The sequence below is a fragment of the Radiomyces spectabilis genome (assembly GCF_025331425.1).
Source record: "Radiomyces spectabilis strain NRRL 2753 chromosome Unknown BYT42scaffold_5, whole genome shotgun sequence".
Classification (NCBI taxonomy): Eukaryota; Fungi; Mucoromycota; class Mucoromycetes; order Mucorales; family Radiomycetaceae; genus Radiomyces; species Radiomyces spectabilis.
In genome coordinates, this window is record NW_026251930.1 from 767,470 (window position 1) to 785,160 (window position 17,691).

General features: G+C 44.4%; 6 protein-coding genes across 6 annotated transcripts; 3 read left to right on the forward strand and 3 right to left on the reverse strand.

Annotated features, from left to right (window-relative positions):
- Position 1: 1 nt before the first annotated feature.
- On the forward strand, positions 2–1,662 carry BYT42DRAFT_565449 (uncharacterized protein). Its single transcript, XM_051567870.1, has 5 exons — positions 2–269; positions 380–640; positions 762–863; positions 940–1,311; positions 1,400–1,662. Exons 1-5 carry the CDS (start codon positions 153–155, stop codon positions 1,589–1,591), a joined length of 1,044 nt encoding a protein of 347 aa, XP_051424434.1. The 5' UTR covers positions 2–152; the 3' UTR covers positions 1,592–1,662.
- Positions 1,663–2,156: 494 nt separating this feature from the next.
- BYT42DRAFT_612960 (uncharacterized protein) lies at positions 2,157–4,028 on the forward strand (the record flags this gene model as incomplete). The annotated part of the gene is made up of 3 exons (XM_051571685.1): positions 2,157–2,531; positions 2,619–2,757; positions 2,854–4,028. 3 exons carry the CDS (start codon positions 2,157–2,159, stop codon positions 4,026–4,028), a joined length of 1,689 nt encoding a protein of 562 aa, XP_051424435.1.
- A 914-nt stretch (positions 4,029–4,942) lies between these two features.
- On the reverse strand, positions 4,943–7,667 carry BYT42DRAFT_565454 (uncharacterized protein). The gene is made up of 4 exons (XM_051567871.1): positions 7,214–7,667; positions 6,108–7,140; positions 5,916–6,030; positions 4,943–5,854 (listed from the first exon to the last, which is right to left on the reverse strand). The coding sequence occupies exons 1-4, from the start codon at positions 7,438–7,440 to the stop codon at positions 5,085–5,087; spliced, it is 2,145 nt and encodes a 714-aa protein (XP_051424436.1). The 5' UTR covers positions 7,441–7,667; the 3' UTR covers positions 4,943–5,084.
- A 277-nt stretch (positions 7,668–7,944) lies between these two features.
- Positions 7,945–8,856, reverse strand: BYT42DRAFT_294595 (uncharacterized protein). Its single transcript, XM_051562886.1, has 2 exons — positions 8,490–8,856; positions 7,945–8,434 (listed from the first exon to the last, which is right to left on the reverse strand). Exons 1-2 carry the CDS (start codon positions 8,733–8,735, stop codon positions 8,027–8,029), a joined length of 654 nt encoding a protein of 217 aa, XP_051424437.1. The 5' UTR covers positions 8,736–8,856; the 3' UTR covers positions 7,945–8,026.
- Positions 8,857–9,758: 902 nt separating this feature from the next.
- On the reverse strand, positions 9,759–12,599 carry BYT42DRAFT_475359 (uncharacterized protein; the record flags this gene model as incomplete). Its single annotated transcript, XM_051563606.1, has 5 exons — positions 9,759–10,109; positions 10,392–10,783; positions 11,378–11,697; positions 11,776–12,068; positions 12,168–12,599. Coding segments are annotated over 5 exons (1,788 nt in total), but the record flags the coding sequence as incomplete, so codon positions are not given.
- A 2,247-nt stretch (positions 12,600–14,846) lies between these two features.
- Positions 14,847–16,554, forward strand: BYT42DRAFT_565465 (major facilitator superfamily domain-containing protein). Its single transcript, XM_051567872.1, has 3 exons — positions 14,847–15,105; positions 15,181–15,434; positions 15,503–16,554. The coding sequence occupies exons 1-3, from the start codon at positions 14,916–14,918 to the stop codon at positions 16,499–16,501; spliced, it is 1,443 nt and encodes a 480-aa protein (XP_051424439.1). The 5' UTR covers positions 14,847–14,915; the 3' UTR covers positions 16,502–16,554.
- The last annotated feature ends 1,137 nt before the right edge of the window (positions 16,555–17,691 follow it).

Below are 17,691 nucleotides of genomic sequence, written 5' to 3' on the forward strand. Positions count from 1 at the left end.
TGCCTGCTTAAGCATGTGGAATACAAACAGAATTTGGCTGTTTTGCTCTTTTTTTTTATTTGAATTACTTTTTTTTTTCAGGTGCCGATCCTTGAACACTCTCTATGCTGCATCCCCTTATTTTATAAACTACTCTTTGTTATCATACTGACATGGCCATGCATCGTTATTCCATGCCGGCTGTTCCACCTTCTCACGACAAACTTAATCCTCTTCACAACTTGATGAACTATTCAATACCTCTTCACGATTCCTCATTAGCTTCATTGGTAACTATTTCATAAAACAGTAATATAAATATTTCTATCAATTCTTTTTATTTTCGAACCTCCATTTCTGTCATACCTAACGTATTCTCGCTCTCCCAACCGTTCCAAAGCCTTCACAGTCATACCCACGGCGATCTATCCAAGATGGTGACGCCAATACTCGGTTAAAACAGGTCGACCACGAAATTGATCAGCTTACCCTCTCCAACATTCGTCTAATGCGCGCCAATCGTATTCTTAAACTTGAATGCGATCGACTGGTCGATCAGCAAACAAGAGAACTCAAACAAGAGATGAACGAACTTTTGCAGCTTAATGTACGTTTGCAACGAAGTAATAGGTTATTGCAAGATGAGTTGAATGCCAAAACGGTAAGTGAATTTCCCACCAAACAATACAACGATCATCCATTGAGACGAAGGAAAAAAAATGCATGTCATTGAGTGAGTGTGAACAATTGGTTAACGGTCAATGGCTATCTGTCATTGGTAGGAAGAGATCAATCAATTGAAAGAAGATCAAATTCGGAAAATGAAAACAGTGGGACCTGAATATGAGTATTTGGTGCAGATGATCAATTTACTGTATCGACAGGTGAGTGAAACAATTAAAAATAAAGAAAGACACCCGTGACGTCGATGTATAATGAATGACGCTATTTTTTTTTTAGTTGGAAGGAAAACCGACATGTGATAAAACTTGCTGTTATACCAATCAACCGCTAAGGCAAGGTTTCTCGGTATTGACATTACCTCCGGAAACCGAAGTACAGAAACCTAAACCGCAGCACATTTGTCGTCCGGTGATCCACTCGAATCTGTCAGGCGGTGATTTAGCGTGCGCACTGGAAAAAGAAAACGTGGGCTTGCGACAGGAAATCATGACAATGGCAGCCGATAGAGATGTTCTATGCGAGATGCTGAGAGACAAAGAGGAGGATGCAGAAACCTTAAAGTGCGAATTACGTATGAAGGACGATATTGTGACTCAATTGGAAAGGGACTTTGAACGAATGGAACTAGAAGTCATTGATCTACAAAAGGTAAACAAAGAAGTCATGGAGCTTTTTTGAAGCATTGTTTGATTGGATGATTGTGTGAAATTAACAACAAAGATGTTCATTATGTTAGGATTGGCGATATTCTGATCGATTAAAATCGGAGTCATCATTCTCAGATATCCATGCATTCCCTATACCCCCTCCTCTACCAAAGACGACGCCTACCATTCACACTGTTACCACTTCCGGTGAAAGCTTTTCATCCGGTTCATCGCCTACATCACCTATGCAGGATAGAGATTTCTTTGCTACAAGACAATAATAAAGAAACAATCAGAGCAGGGAAGAGGAGAAAGGACAAGGTGGTCATCCAATGATTTTCTCACGTGAAAAGATTCGAACCGACAAAATTTTTTTTTTTTTTTATATTTTGCAGTGAATAAGCCAATCAGTGACGGTTATCAGCATCATACAACAAGAGAGATTTTTTTCCCTGCAGTTGAGTGTTGGGCTTGTCCACACCACCTTTTTCTTCTTTTAACCGACTCTGTCCGGTTCTTTTACCCTTTTTTTTTCTTTTCTCTTTGTCTGACCTCTTCTTTTTCTTGATTGAGACGGTAGAAGCACGTAATAAAAAGAAGAATATCTAAGCTTTGCTTGCCATTCTTCTTTTTTCTGTTCTCTGTCTGTTCTCTTTCTCTCTTTTTTTCTCTTTTTTTATATATTCTTCTTCATTTCGTTTTCCGTCTGATTGGGTCAGCTCGTTTGATCTTAGACTCCTTATCTTTTCGATCAGGTGCTTTTGATCAATCTTGGATCTGCGGTTACGATCTCTTCACTTGTCCGCTCATTCCTGTGCTTCTGTGCAGACAGCCGACTTGCCAAGAATGCATCTTCAAGTGGAACCCATGCAGCATTATACGCTGTTTCCTCCCAAGCCAGCAGTGACTCAAACTCACTCTACGGCGTCCACCGACTTTACCAAGATCTCGTTTGGTCCTTACCGACGTGCTTCGCCAAAGTCGCACTCCTCGTTCGAACCATTTGTCCCTTCGCCCTCACCTGGACCTGGATTGGTGGACTCGTCAGCGCCAGTGATTCCGCAACTGGCCGAGTTTGCATCATCGATGATATACCTGATGTGGCACGCGCGAAAATACTGTGTCTCTCCCCCCTTCTCTCCTCAGGATCGCACTTCGCCACGTCAGTGTTCTGTCACGTCCATTACCGCTTCACCGGCTTTCAAGCGCTTTTGCTTTCAGGTACCGTTATTTTCTTTAGTCTCTTCATTGTTTAAAATTTCCTCGACTCTTTTGTGCTCATTTCCTCTGTGTATTTCAATTCTCTAGGTGCTCAATGCGACCCAACTTTCCGATTCCGCCGTATGCGTGGCTCTCAGATATGTCGCCATTCTTCTGCAAGCCAATCCCACCATTGAAGGCGCAGAAGGCTCGGAATATCGTCTCTTTATTGTTTCATTGATGCTAGGTATGCTTTGCTTCTATATACTTTTGCGTGGAGGTCAGATATCGTGATTTGTTTTTAACAGTATGCTCACATTCTCTTTTGTTCATTCTTTTAAAGCCAACAAATTTCTTGACGACAATACCTACACCAACAAAACCTGGTCAGAAATTAGCGGAATGAAAGTCAATGATCTGAACGCAATGGAGGCGGAGTTCCTTGGCGCTCTGGATTACAACCTGTTTGTTCGCGACACGGAGTTTTTCCGCTGGCGAAAGATCCTCGAAGCTTGTCGTGAACGTGCCTCCGTCATGGCATTTGAAGCGCCTTTGCAACGACAACAGCTCATCATGGCGTCATTGGAGAGCTTGGGATTATGTCCTGGTGAACAGAAACCGGTCAATGACGGTTATTGGCAGTATCATCTTCGTGAACAGGAACAGCGACGTCAATGGTCTTTTGAAGGATCGTCACAAGAAACGAAACAACCACGTGTTGATGAAGAGAATATTCGTGAAATCGAAGAGCAGAAACGTAGAGCCCATCAGCAAAAATGGGTGGAAGATCGCAAACGCCGTATTCACAAACAGTTGCAGTTCGATGATCGTCGTCGCAAAGCTCAGCAGCAACAGCAATTGGAAGACCGCTTGCGTAAAGCCGAACAACAGCTGGAAGATCAACGTAAAAAGCAGCAGCTGCGACAGGTCGAAGAACGTTTGCGTCGAGCTCAACAGCAATTGGAGGAACGTCGCAAGTTGCAACAAGAGTTGGAAGACCAACTCCGTAAAACACAGCAGCGACAGACCCTGGAACAGCAATTGCGCAGCATTATGCAGGAAAATCGAGAGCGTTCTCTGGATCAACATCGTTATTCTGAAAACGAAAAGTTCCCGTTTGACAAGCAATCCTATTCACGTGAGAGCCGTCCAGGGACGCTTCGTGGCGCCTCCACTTCCGCCAATCGATTCAGTCTCGCTAGTCTCGAGAACGCCATGTTCGAAGATCAAAAGGGCACCCATTGTTCAGTGTCCCTCTCGCCTCCAAAAGACATGGCCCTGTCGAAAGACCTGCGTCTTCCTCCGTTGATCCACCCTTCGCCTGTTCCGAACCACGGCCATCAACGATTTCTGGGTGCGGATCTCCTGACCTCGTTACGTACTTCGTCGTCCGGTTATAACGCCTGGAATACCATCGGTAACGGTACTCAATTCTTTGATCGCTGTCAGGGGATTGGCTTGCAATCCACACATCCGTTTGATCGTTACCAACAATCACTTCCCATCTGGCAGAATTGAAATGGTAAATTGATATCAGTTACATATCAAATACCTTGATACTTTTGCTATTGGAAGAAAAAAAACCATCCAAAAAAGCTAATTTTCTCCCCTTACTTTTTTTTTTTTTTACCATTCACATGGATGGACCCTTTTTTTTCTTTTTTTTTTTTATATTTTTTTTTGTTCGTCGTTCTTTCGCAATTGCGATATGTTGCGAACAAAGGTTGGCTTCTTACAGGGTTGACTTTGTTATAAGCGAAAAGTGATAATAGGCGGTGACCGTTATTTTCTTTTTTTTGCCCTTTTTTTCTTTCTTTCTTCTTCTTTTTCTCTTTTCACCATTTCCCCCTTTGATTTATGGATTATCATCTTTGTTATCTTTAAGTAGAAGATGGAAGCAACTTTGAAAAAAATGAAAGAAAACTCAATAAAAAAAAGAGAGAAAATTTATTTAAAAAGCATCAAGGTCTACTTTGTGTGCAATGTTGTCCGAAAAACCGGAAAGGGGAGGCCACGGTGGTACCTTGCATCTCTCCTTTTTTTCATCCGTTAGGATGACCTGGATAAATACTCTATCATAAGAGAAATACCTCTTAATTTGTTATGGAAAATGCCTCTACTGTATCCATATATTATATCTCAAAAAGATCGCATGCTGGCGGACACAAGTGATTGCTATTGTGTATATTCTGCTACTGTTACTCGCCCGGAGCTCGATTTCCCATTGAGCATTTTTGGTAATCCTTGTCAAATAGACCATAAAAAGGACAACTTCATGCAAAACGAAGCCTTAACGAAGCGAATTACAGAGACGCGGTGACGGATAGCACTCTTGTCATTGTTGTTTAAAGTAGGATGCCCATGTATTTGTGTCTGAAGTTTCCGCATGAGCGACAAAAAGCACCACACTAAGACATCTTTTTGTTTGCACCAGCTCCCTCAATCGACGTCATATTTATTTTTATAATGTGTTATATTAACTGCCGTCAAACAATTCTTTGGGGAGAAGCGCTAGATTTCTTGTGACTGAAACTGTATACAAATGATGAGAATGTAAGAACAAGAATAATGAGATCAATATCCTACTCTAGAAAGGTTGCCAGTCTGGGAAGAATTGCCGTAATCGGAATGGCCATAAATAGTGGTATTACCAGATCGAGCCGTGCTGCCAGGCTCAGACGCGGTGTCCGTAAAAGCACCCTGACGTCGAATTTTCTCCATAAACCCAATCACTCGAGCGAGATCCAAATCAGGCGGATCGCTCTCAATAGCCAGTGTTAGTGGTTCCACGAGCTCATCAATTTTGTCAATAGGAAGATTGCAGCAGGCGGCAATCAGTTTCTTGCACTGGAGTTCCTTTTCTGCCGATTGCGCTCGCAAACGATCCGCTTCGGTTTGCAGATCTTGACCATTGCGTTCATAAGCCGTTACTCGGGCTCGCAACTTTTGCGCCATCTGGTGTAACTGCGTCGCCGACAATGACTCCATCGCCGCGCGGTTCACCATATCCGGTAGTGCAAACACGGCATCGATATTCTCTTCCGGATCGATCGCATCAATCTTTTCAAACGTGAGCTCTTGGTTGGAGTCTTGGCTGGAATTCTGTTTAAGTTCTTCCAGATGTTTCAATCCACTTTGTAGCGCTAGGTGGAGATTGCGAATTTTCTGTTCCACTTCCGCCAACTGCTGTGATTGTGATTGTCTTTTCTCTAGCTGCTTTCTCGCTTGCTCGAGCTGTTGCGATATGCTTTTAATTTCGTCTTCTGTCTGCTGTAGTTCCTGTTCTCTTGTCGTCAATTGGCCACCATACTCTTCATCTAAAGCGTCAACTATTTTTTGCACAGCTAAAGAGATATCCCACGTCAGCTTCTCTGCCTTTTTTTTTATCTGTTACGAGTACTCAACTGGATACAATTTCAAGTCCTCGTTGTGACAATCCCGAGGAACGTTTGGTCTGATGGCTTTGCTCGTAAGTTGGACGTTCATCCCCACCTCCACTGTCAATGGAGTCTCGCTTCTCCTGTTTATTTACCCCAAGAAAATCGCATAATGAGTTTTTTTTCTCCTTTTTGCCTTTTCTGTGATTTTGTCACTCACCAGTGAAGCGCCCTTTTCATAGTCTTTGGATTTTAATCCAATATTATTCTCGACTTCATCGGTTGCACCTGCCTGCAGAAGCATATCAACAATATTCCAACGTTCCAATCGCGCAGCAATATTAAGCGCTGTATCGCCAGCATCGTCTTGTAGATCCAATAGAGAGATCATTGGTCGATGAATATCCATGTAACGGAGAACCTCTTGCATGTATACCATGGCTGCAACGCTGCGTCCTTCGATACCGGCCGTGAGCGCAATATGATGTAGGATGGTCCTTCGTCTCTTGTCCACCAATTGCATCGATTGATACAGTCGATCCAAGATTTTATCGAAACAGTTGTTATTGTAACAGTGCGTTGTCATTGATGCTCGGATCAAGGCCGTCTCGTTCGCATTGTTCAGCTGACATATATTGGCACCCATGGAAATTAATCGCTCCACAGTATGGAATCGGCCTAAAGCCGCTGCCCAATGAAGCGCCGTGTTGCCTTGTTTATCGAGAATGGTATCGGCGGTCGCGCCAGGATTCCGCTTGATATCTTGCAAGTACGCGGCCACTCGATCAGGGTCGTCTGCCTTGTAAATGGTGATGAGAATGTCGCGATGGGCATCGTTGAGCGAATTGTTTTCAATGTAATCAAGGGTGGGTTCCACTCGCATTTTCTTGCGTTTGAGCTGATTTTCTTCCGCTACCAAAGAGGAAGGATGTTTTTGTTGCGAATAGGAGGAGGATGATTGAATTGGCGCAGCAACAGACGGCGTCAATGGTGATTTATGTTGTTGATAAGACACGGAGCGTGACGTGGATGGAGCATAAGGCGACGAGGAGGTGGATGGTGGCTGCGAAGATGAAATGAGCAAGTTTTCTCGACTGTGGTGTTTACGTAGCGCAGCAATGACTTCCTCTTTTGTGGGTATTTCGTCTTGCTGATTACTGTTGGGCCGCGGTGGATTATATTCCAACAACGGTGCCAAGATGTCCGACACCTGATATCGTTTGGCGAGTTCCTTTCCTTTATTCAGAGGAATCCTAGCGTTCCACGATCACAGATGAATCAATTCTGATGTCTTACTGAATGGATACCACAGAAAAGCATGCTTACCAAGTGCCTTGATATTTGCCGTAACCACCTTGCACTTTTTCGTGTTCGCCCGTGAGCACTTCTCGTTCCAAGATCTTGGTTCGCTTGCCCTTCTCGATGCCTGCCACCTTGAGGATCTGCGTTGCATTCAGATACGCATCCTCGCTTCTCCGCATCACGGCTATACCATTGGCTGTCATTTCATACACAGGCACACCTGAGTAAATGGCGGAATAGATGCCTTGCATTTGAAGACGTTTTTCAAATTACGGATTTGTCGAAAAATGGAGTTCACAAGGGAAAATTAATTGGAACGATTTTTCGTTTTTAGAGAAATAGACTGTGTTGTTGTAGCAGTTAGAAGAGATCAGCTTATTGTACAAGAAACAAAATATATAAAAAGGCGCAATAGGACGAAATAGAGGGTGAAAACGTCAGTGAAGAAAAGAGGGAGCACAAATAAGTTATTCGCGTTCCAAAACACGCCCATGCGGGAGATTTTTTCCCTCTTTTATGCAGTCCAGAAAGTAAATTCGCCCAATCACGAGAATAACATTCGGTCGTACGAAAAATAAAGTCGCTTTGATAGAAAATCCATTTGCCGGTCTTGAAGGGGTGGTTGGCCAATGTGAACTGCTTTTGCAATCGGCAGCAAAGTAAAGATACGACATATCTCGACGAAAGCGAGCAGCTTGGAATTGCCTTCATATGTATGAAGAAATACACTTCGAATTTGACCGAAATACTGCCGTGCTTCAAGAACAACCGGTTGGCTTCGGCTGTTGTCGACGTTCACCCACATGACAATGCGGACAAAGGGAATGCCGCAAATTGTCACCGTAAACCGTGTTGTAGCTCCACGCCTTCGTTCCGGTTATTATGGTTTGATTGTCCGGCACGTGCAGGTGAGCCTTGTGTTCGAAGAAACACACGTTGCTGCATGAACACATACGCAATGGCCACCACTGGTGACAGAAGCGATTCACCCAGGAAAGGTTCAATGGTGGACTTTCTGCAGGGTACTTGATATTTTTCGAATTGCTTTTCGGTTTGCCTGCATATTGTCGAAATCACATGCAGCTTATAGGCTTCAGTCTTGATTTCTTCGATGACTGAGGGGCCATTATATGCGAACGTAACGAAAGGAAGAAATGTATCCTGTTCGGCGGGTTCTTTTTTTTCCAGTTCTTCTTTGGCAGTTTGGCACAGGAGCCTAATGGTTTCCCCATCGCTAAGAGGCGCCTTTGTAAACATGTGAGATGTGTTATTTTATACTTCATATCAATAGCATATTTACCGTCTCTGCGATGTGAAAAAATGGCCGGCTCCTGCGAGCGGCGGCAACGCGTCTTCCTCCAGATAATTTGCCAGCGTCTCTTTTGTCATGAAGAAGCGTGGTGTCTTTCAAAACCCAATAATGATGACCTTCTTTGGTCATCCACCAGTATCTCCTTCTGTTTTGCGGTACTGGCCTGCCGACGCTGATGACGAGAACCGTCGGCTCCTTGTGATACGTTTCATACACGTTAATTGCGTATTTCATTAAACGTGTAAGAAACACTCGGTTAACGCCATTTTGGACTGCAGTCAAAGTCCTGCTGTGCCCAATAGTCGGTTGACAACTTGATAAAATATTGAACCTTGGGTGCGACTGCTACCTTGGTGTCAATGTCCTTTTATCACGAGACGGGAATCGGCAGTGATTTTGGGATTTCAACCACGATCGGTGGTAGGGCAGTAGTAGCTGGTTCGATCGGTGCATACAAGATGTCTTCACGCCGACCATCTAGCCATTCCGTTGGTCGAGAGTTGTATCTGCCAACTGATCCAATAACTCTCCATAGTACCCCTCCGACGGTCTGTCTCTCGTGGTTTCGAGCTTCGTAGAATACTGCAGCTCGCAATGCGTTTCAACGCGGCTGACGAGCAAAGCGAGCTGATCCATCAGAGACAACTGCTGGGTTGTACGCAAAGGTTGGTTGCCACTCGCAAAAGAGGCGCACTGGAATGCGGACATTCTCGAGCGTTATCACTTTTCAAGAACAATGTGACATCCATGCTTGCATATCGAGAAAACATGCGGCTTGACAGCATAGCTCTTGCGAACATGCATTTTTTAGCGACAAGATGACCACATAACCACTCGGCACAATCACAATACCACGGCGTGATCTGCGCTCTCGTCACTAGGAAATCCGGTCAACTGTTCTTTCATTACACTAATTCCATTGGAAACTTACGTGACATGCAGTTTCCTCAGTAAAATTCAAGAACGGTATACAGCGTCCAACAAGTTTTTTTTTTTTTTTTTTTTTTTTTTTTTTTTTTTTTTTTTTTTGGAGTGTATGTCTGTGCGTGGGTGGGTGTGCGTGGTGGCATTCACATGCTATACCTGTGAATAATGCAAGCCTAATACAGTGAACCCATTTTCCTTTTCATTGAATGCAAATGAAATGGGTCTTTCAACTGCATCGCAATTTATGGAATATTATGAATTTATTTATTATGTTTTCCAACCAAGTTGGCTACGACTGCTTACAAATGATTTTACCACGACGTCGCTTGCCATCAGACTGGCATGCTCCAGTAAAAACATTTCAAGATCTTGCCATCCTCCACCTACGCGAACAAGCACTTTATTCCGTACGGCTTTTCCATTATTTCGCCGCGCATACCGATCTCCATAATCCATTAATTTACAAGTGTACATTTTCTTTCCCCCTCCAAGAGACGGGCTCAACTCATTGCCAAAATAATACCGTCCTCGGGTGGAGGGCGCTCTTTGGCACTTGATCGCAATAGGACTTGCATTAACAACGTTGGCGACTTCAACGTCCAATGGGTCTTTTCTGTCGGGCAAGTACGGAGGGAGATCTTCGAGTGCGATGTGCGTATCGGATTCGGACGAGGCTTCTTTCTCCACCGAGGGTCCGGCCACACCAAAGTGAGAAGGTTGAGGAATGTGAGAAATCCGGGATGGGGAGGGATCTCGTTGCAGCAGCATTGAAGCCGATTGTTTTTTGCGCAGTTCATGCCGTACGGATGGTGAGCTTCCTTTGCTGCTGGGAGATGAAGGAGGTGAATGATGCAAGGTGGATACATGGAGATTGGAAGACAACTGAGAATCGGAGGAAGGCGTTTGCGTCATTTCCAAATGCGTTGCGGAACGATGTTCCACATAGGAAGGCAAAGACGGCACTGGGGGAATGTAAGACGAATGATTGGCGAATGAGGAACGAGGGCGGGTGATGAGACTAGGGATGGAGGTGTTGGAAGGTGTCTTTGCTCGCGGAATCAAGGAAGGAGTGAGTGATCGTCGGTGAGATGATGATGGTCGATCGCGATCGTGAGGCGGCACGGCTAGACGCGGGTTGTATTTGTCTAGGCTGCTCTTTGGTCTTGCTGGAAGCCGCGTGGGTGTCTTGGTCCGCCGATGACCGGGATTGGGGGTTTTGGATCGTGCGACAGGTGTCTTTGGCCGCAAATCATTGTGCTCTGCCGTGGACCGATCAATGCTCTGGGACCGATGGCGGAGCAATACACTTTTGGTGGGTTTCATCCATGAAGCTTCCGCTCTCTCTCTTTCCGATCCTTTTTCGGGAATCCGACTTTTCCTAGTGCCTCGGAGATCTGTTTTGCTCTCTGATTTCCACAATGGGGACGCTGATGAAAACTCTTGCTCTTTGGCTCTGATGCTGGCATTCCACGCTGGTTTCATTGCTCTTGATGTCTGCTCGGCATTGGATCGCCGTCGCACAATCAAAGACGAGCCAGTGGACGAAGATTCAGATGTACTGGATCGTAATCCGCTAAAACTGCTGGCGTGGTGTAGCTCATGGTGATTAAATTTGGACCCGTGCGTTGCATCATACAAGCTTTCATGGCTTGTGTGAATGGATTTGGATCGCCCAGCCATTAGGTCGGAGCTCGTTGGTAGATGATGGGTCGAAACGTAATCTGAAGAGGACGAGAGCTGGGATTGATTGGTGACAGACACATCTATCCGAGGATGCATTTGCATGGATCTCGCTGCCGTAGTGGTGGATGATGGTGTATTGTTCTTCTTTCCTGCCATGGTTTCCTGTGCCTTATACATTGGGCATTGCCATACACTTGGCAAGCGGCGTTGGTACTCAGGATCGTAACAGCGCGTTGGTTGAGCCGATCCTCCGCTGAAAATCGCACCAATCTCAGGTAGATCATGCAGTAGCAATTGGTTCATGACTGATTTCAGTCTTTGCCAACGCTGCATAATGACTTGATGACGCTGCGTGACAAAGCCAGTGGTACTGGTAATTCGTGTGGAAATTCCATTCTCCACCATGGCCAACATACGATCAATGGCGGGGGTGTAATACTTGTATTTTGATTGAAAGTTCTTTTCCGTAGAGTTCCACTTTTCGCGATCTATAGGGGGATGGAAGGGGACATTGGCCTCGTAGCTGGACTCGGCCTGACGGGAGGAAGAAGAATGCTGCAATCGAGGAAAAGAGCGCTTCAGGGTTCTGGATAGTTTATCAAACGTGCTTAAATGTTGCGGTGATGACGCGATCTCCTTGGAAGCTTGCCAATCTCGGACACACTGAATGACGGTTTGACAATGGGCCACCGTTCGCTCCAGTCCATCGATCATGACATTAACTTGATCGGCCACCTGGCGAAACACCGCCAACCAACGATCCTCTTTCAACTCCTGCTTCAACTCGTCAATGTCCACTTGCAACGAGTCCCATCGCTCTTGTACGGCATGGTATTTGCGTGTCAACATGCCGGACGCATCTTTCGGAGGTTGAGACGTCATTCGTACATATATCTTTTCGATGTTGTTGAATAATGGTTCGATTTTGCTGTCGATCTCCGTCAACAGCACGTCATCCTTTCCATCTGTACTTTTATCGTCTAACATGATCGACGACTGACTGTTGGCATTCGAGAGTATATCACTGAGATCGGTCCCTGGATGCATGGCGGCAACATGTCTTTGTTCTTGAAACTGAAAAATGACGGTGGCTAGATCATCGATCTGCAGTAAAACGTTCTCGATAAGTGAGGTCAGCTCGCGTTTATCGGTGGAATTCTTCAGTTCGGCTTTGATCGATGACAGAAAGTGCTGTAATCCGGACCATTCTGATTGGATCTTGGTGATGGATACCTTTACCGCTATCAGTTGCTGACGTTGTTCGAACGTTTGATCCTCTTGTTCCTCATGTTTTTCTTCAATGATGTCTCCTACTTCTGTCAGCAAAGCGACCATGGGTTCCATGGTGGCGATCGCTTGATCCAAGGATTGCATATCATCGAGGTTGGTGGAGAGGTCCTCCTTGATATTCTTTTCCATGGTGAACACAGCGAGATGCGCTGTTTCAAACCACCGAGCCATCTTGCTGATAATCACATCACACCTTTCAATTAGTTCGGTAAGCGATAACCGTTCATGGAGATTCAATATCTCTTCCATTTCTCTATTCGGCGCCGCAATCGCCGCCAACCGTCCAATCACTGTGTCTTCCGGTTGTATTGACAACGAAGGCTTTTTACGCAGCCTAAAGTCCGAAAACAGTGCAATCTCCAGCACGTCAGAAGTCTGGTCACCCATCACTGTCATCAGGGTACTTGAGAAGCATGGTATAAAGGTTATTTAAATTCTACAATATATTTTGTATTTCATCCGCATGTCGAATCGTAATGACGAGCCGCACTTAACTTACTTGTTCAGAAAGGCAACGAGGACAAACGATACAAACTCAGCAGGTCCCCTTAACTCGAGTTCACTGTTCTTTTAGCAAATGGAGATGAAGATGAGGAGCAATTAACTTTTTGTGTTTTTTTTTGAAGCAAGCGTATGCAGTCAGTTTAAGGGGTTAGTAACTGTCGAAAAAGAAAAAAAAATATCATTGATATCGAGCGATCTGGAAATTTATAGGAGCTTCTTAATTTGTTTTAGCTGACAGTTTGCCTGTGTTCTTTAATGGAATCTCTTCGTCATGGCTGAGCAAGATGAACAATCAGCTCGACCAATGACGAAAAACATTGTATACACCGAAATTTTTCGATAAGCTTTAATAAATTCTTTTTTTCTTACCCAAACGTTAAATATGATATGTCTGCCGAAGATTAGGTTGCAAGGTCACATACAGTAAAAGGAGGCGAGAGAATCGAGCATAAGCTTGATTAAGAAAAAGCCAAAAGAGGTCGCACAGCTTGAGGACCGCGTGGCTCTTCTCATAGGAGAAGTGTGCAACATCAAACAGACTCATATGATTCTTATTTCTCGCTAAAATAACGAGCCATCATTCTTCTGTCTGGTTGCCAGAGTGCTTCTTAATTGAGTCATCGTCGTTGCCAGCGTTATCGGAGAAACCTCGTCCTCAACTTTGCTATGCGGCGTATCATCGAGTATGAATCCCGGTTCTGTTTCAGCTAATGCAAATGCCCGGCCTCAACATGGTTCCCCGATAAAGTGATCATCCAGAATTGCCAATCCAAAAAATGTCGGTCATTGAATCTGTCCAACTCGAGGTCCACAGTCCCTTGCTGTAATAAAGGTCCATGTTTTATCGCCTACGACGTCGAGCTTTTTCTTCAGAGCATACTGTGTAAGAATCTTATAATGATAAAAAGGGACAAGATCCTTCAAAGGACGCTTTTATCAACGTAACTATTGTCGTATTTTCCCACATTTTGTCTGACGATGAAAAACAGTGGATAGATTTTTTCTTTTGGCTTCTCCCGATCGAACTAACAAACGACCATCCTATTGTCTGAAAATAAGTTGTCGTTGATTGGATGGCTCAACAAATATATCCTCTACCCTGCTCCTGTATGTTTTCCTCGGAACGGTAAAGAACCGTAATCGGAAAAAGATATTTGTCAGACTTTACGGATCCGATTGCGAAAACGGGACTTCAATTTCATGGAAAAAAATTCCCAGCTGGCTCCTTGTTGCTTCGTGCATTGTCGCCGTATATTTTTTTTTTTTTTTCATTGTGTGTTTGCACCTTGACCTGCGGTACATGGCGGTTAGGTAGTTCGTCCTCTTTTAGGCAACAAAGACCAGCCTGACGTTTACGAGCGAATACATGCACATGTAGCTATACTGCCATAATAATTTGCTAGTTTTTCCATTCTGTCTTCCGCTTGGCTTATGATTTCCCCACTTTTTCTTGCATCTGACTTTTTTTTTCGTCGCTGGCGATTGCTTCTCCATCTTTTTTTTGTCGTTTGACTTTTAAATTCTTGTGACTCGAAGCTGGATAAACTGCAAAGGTCCCCGGTTTTAAATTAGTGATGAAGGTGCAGGAGGATGATGATTCGCTCAGCGGACGATGAAAGGATGAAAATAGAGTTGGGGATTGACCGTCACTTGGATCTCAGTTTCTAAAAGGTCTCAACATTCTGCAGTATTCGGCAAATGATGTGCAGATGCAACAAGATAATTATCCCAATCAAGTAATTTCTTCGGCTCGTAAACAGGGTACTGACTGGTGGCGGCGGTAAATCGTCTTGACGTTACACACCGACCTTTCTCAGTCATCGGAGTCGCCCCGGATGTTTGCAAACTCCAGGGAAAATGCGGGGAAATATGGTATGTGTTTGGTCTCTATGTAAGCAATATAAGGTGAGAAAACAGAACGTTCAATAGTCCCTGACTGTCATTTACAATTTTTTATTTTTATTTTTTTTACATTTGTTCTCAGTACTCATTTATACATCTTTTTAAACAATGATTTTTTCGAAAAAGGAGCAGCCGCATTATGATGAATCACTGTCTCCGCCACCCTCAATACTGGATCAGACGGATCAAGAAGCCAAACAGAGACTGGAGAAGCAATTAGTCAAAAAACTCGATACTCGTCTACTTATCTGGGCCTTCTTTGGCTACTTTGCCAACGGTCTCGATAGAAACAATATGCGTAAGTGCATCACCTCATGAGGAAAATGGGTCGTTGGCTGCCAAGGCGAATTTATTTAACAAACGATGAATGTAGCCAATGCTTTTACCAATGGTATGGAAGAAGATTTGCAACTTGTTGGCTCCAGATACAACTGGGCTATCACCATGTTCTTCATCGGCTATATCGTACTGCAAATTCCAGCCAATGCCATCATTACCAAAGTGCGTCCCAACATCATGCTTCCCGGTGTGGTATTTGTATGGGGAGCTATTGTATGCTTCATGGCCCTCGTCACCAACTACCAAGGTCTGTGGGGTCTTCGTATTTGTCTCGGCTTCAGTGAAGCGGTAAGTCTGGTTTTTTTACCCGGTATCCTATTTCGACAAGGTGTACTGAGATGTTGACTGATCCCTAGGCGTTTTACCCCGGTATTGTCTTTTTGCTGGGAAATTGGTACACAAAACAAGAACTGGGAGCTCGAACGGCCATCTTTGTAGCTGGATCTCAGATTTCCGGAGCTTTCAGTGGTCTTATTTCAGGTGCTATTGCCAGTAGCCTCGACGGAGCTCACGGGATGCGTGGTTGGAAGTGGCTTTTCATTATTGAAGGTCTGATTGCGGTGGCTGTTGGCATCTGTGGCTTTTTCTTGCTTCCCAATTTTCCTCACAACACACGATTCATCAAGGGTGAAATGCGTGAACTGGCCATCGCCCGTCTCGAAAGACAGGGAAAGAAGGTGATGTCGACGGGTTTGAATCTGGTGACGTTGCGAAATCTGATTACCACACCTTATGTATACCTTTATGTCTGTATCTTCACATGCATGCAAATGGGGATGGGTATTCTTCAGCAATTTCCCATTATTCTGAAAAAAATCGGTTACACCAGTTCGTTCGCCAATTATATGATGGTCCCGATCTGGCTGTGGGCCGGCGTGGTGATTATTTTCCAAGGCTGGTTATCGGATCGAAGAGGCCATCGTTGCTGGCATATTGTCGTGGGCGGTTTGTGGACTCTCTTATGGTACATTTTGCTCGTGGCGGTCAACGGAGGCAACGTCCCTATTGGACTCTTGTTTGTGTCCGCATACATGGTGGCACCGGTACTAGGAATCTCTCCGATCATGATGACTTGGTGTAACGAACTGTACGCCTGTGACAATGAAACCCGCGCCCTTGCCATTGCCATTGTCAATTCACTCGGCAATCTCGCGCCAAACTTTATCAATGTGCCCGTGTGGGAAGTTGATCTTGCCCCCGAATTCCGCCTTGGAAAAATCGTCACTATGAGTATGACTGCTGGCATGGTCCTCATGTGTCTCGCCGTCTACTTTTTGCAAATCAACGAGATTTTGCTGCCGAAACCCTTGCAAAGAATAGAAACAGAAATTGTAAAGAAGGAAGAATCTGTTTAAAATGCTATCCTCATGCTACTTCTCACACTAAAATATATACATGTATATTATAATAACAATCAAAAAAGTACCTGTTTACGGGATGCTTGTGTTGCACTTGGTTCATGAACTTCAAAAAAAGGAATTTACTATAGCACCCCGTCTGAATGATAGAGGACGTTCATTGTTATTGCACCCCATGTGTAGAAAGTCAGAGCGGATGTTTTTAGCTACTATGCAGTCCCTCTTCCACACCGTATCGCGCAATTTTGCATATGAGTACAGCTTGGAGCTCGGCTACTTCTCCGTGATTGACTGGGCGTTCCTTTTTTCCCCTCTAAATTTCTCGCCTGACACTTTGGGCAAATTTACGAGATCAGAAACTCATGGATCATGATAATTCTGCCCTGACCTATCGATTCGTTTGTCATCAGTCCTGTTTTGCGTTTCCATCTAAGAAATTTGCTTCAGTCGTTTAAAAACAGACTTTGTTGGCGCGGACGCTTCTCCTCTTGTCCTTCCCAAAAAGGATCCGTTTCCAGACACAACTCGTTGCGACTGTCGCCTGGTTTATCGTTAGGTTGTCCCAGGGCGCCATCGTTTCTGTGTGTGGTCGTTGCAGCGCGGCCGCTGAACTATACCTTTCGCTAACTCAAAGGAAATCCCTGTTTATTTCCTTGATGTGTTTTGCTTGTTCATATTTCAGTTCGAGCTTGTTGTATATATTAAAACGTACAGTTTTTCGAGACAGTAAGTTCGCCTGATAGAATATTGTGATATATGAGAGAATATTAGAACAAAAGAGGCAATGAGAAGAGATCTTTATTTCGATTAATGTGACCTGCCTATTTATACTTACTCTTGAGTCGGAAATGATAGTTATCCGTGAGCAGTTCTCGGTTATAAGGTGTATTTGGAAGAATCCACATGCTGTTATGTGACAGTGTTAACCGTATGAATGGATCTCGACAATAGATCCAAGTTATGGATGAAGAAGCTCAGTCGATGTTCTAATGGAGAAGCTCACTCAGAATGGAAACACGTCTCGGATCTTTCCTGTTTGGGAACACCAGTCTAGGATGGATAATACGGCAAGTAGTGGATATACCACAAATAACAAGTCGCCTCATGTGTGTGTGTATGATATTTCAACATGATCAGTTACAAATCGGACACAGACATCACAATCCGACCTCTCATCTGTCATGGAA

Bases quoted from the DNA above. Each gene is read 5' to 3' on its own strand.
- BYT42DRAFT_565449 (XM_051567870.1), top strand. From the start codon at position 153: ATGGCCATGCATCGTTATTCCATGCCGGCTGTTCCACCTTCTCACGAC. The intron at 270-379 runs GTAACTATTTCA...ACCGTTCCAAAG, and splicing joins ATTCCTCATTAGCTTCATTG to CCTTCACAGTCATACCCACG. The intron at 864-939 runs GTGAGTGAAACA...TTTTTTTTTTAG, and splicing joins TCAATTTACTGTATCGACAG to TTGGAAGGAAAACCGACATG.
- BYT42DRAFT_565454 (XM_051567871.1), bottom strand. From the start codon at position 7,440: ATGCAAGGCATCTATTCCGCCATTTACTCAGGTGTGCCTGTGTATGAA. The intron at 7,141-7,213 runs GTAAGCATGCTT...GTGGAACGCTAG, and splicing joins GGCAAATATCAAGGCACTTG to GATTCCTCTGAATAAAGGAA. The intron at 5,855-5,915 runs GTTGAGTACTCG...ATATCTCTTTAG, and splicing joins AGGACTTGAAATTGTATCCA to CTGTGCAAAAAATAGTTGAC.
- BYT42DRAFT_294595 (XM_051562886.1), bottom strand. From the start codon at position 8,735: ATGAAATACGCAATTAACGTGTATGAAACGTATCACAAGGAGCCGACG. The intron at 8,435-8,489 runs GTAAATATGCTA...ATGTTTACAAAG, and splicing joins TTTTTCACATCGCAGAGACG to GCGCCTCTTAGCGATGGGGA.
- BYT42DRAFT_565465 (XM_051567872.1), top strand. From the start codon at position 14,916: ATGATTTTTTCGAAAAAGGAGCAGCCGCATTATGATGAATCACTGTCT. The intron at 15,106-15,180 runs GTAAGTGCATCA...CGATGAATGTAG, and splicing joins TCTCGATAGAAACAATATGC to CCAATGCTTTTACCAATGGT. The intron at 15,435-15,502 runs GTAAGTCTGGTT...ACTGATCCCTAG, and splicing joins GTCTCGGCTTCAGTGAAGCG to GCGTTTTACCCCGGTATTGT.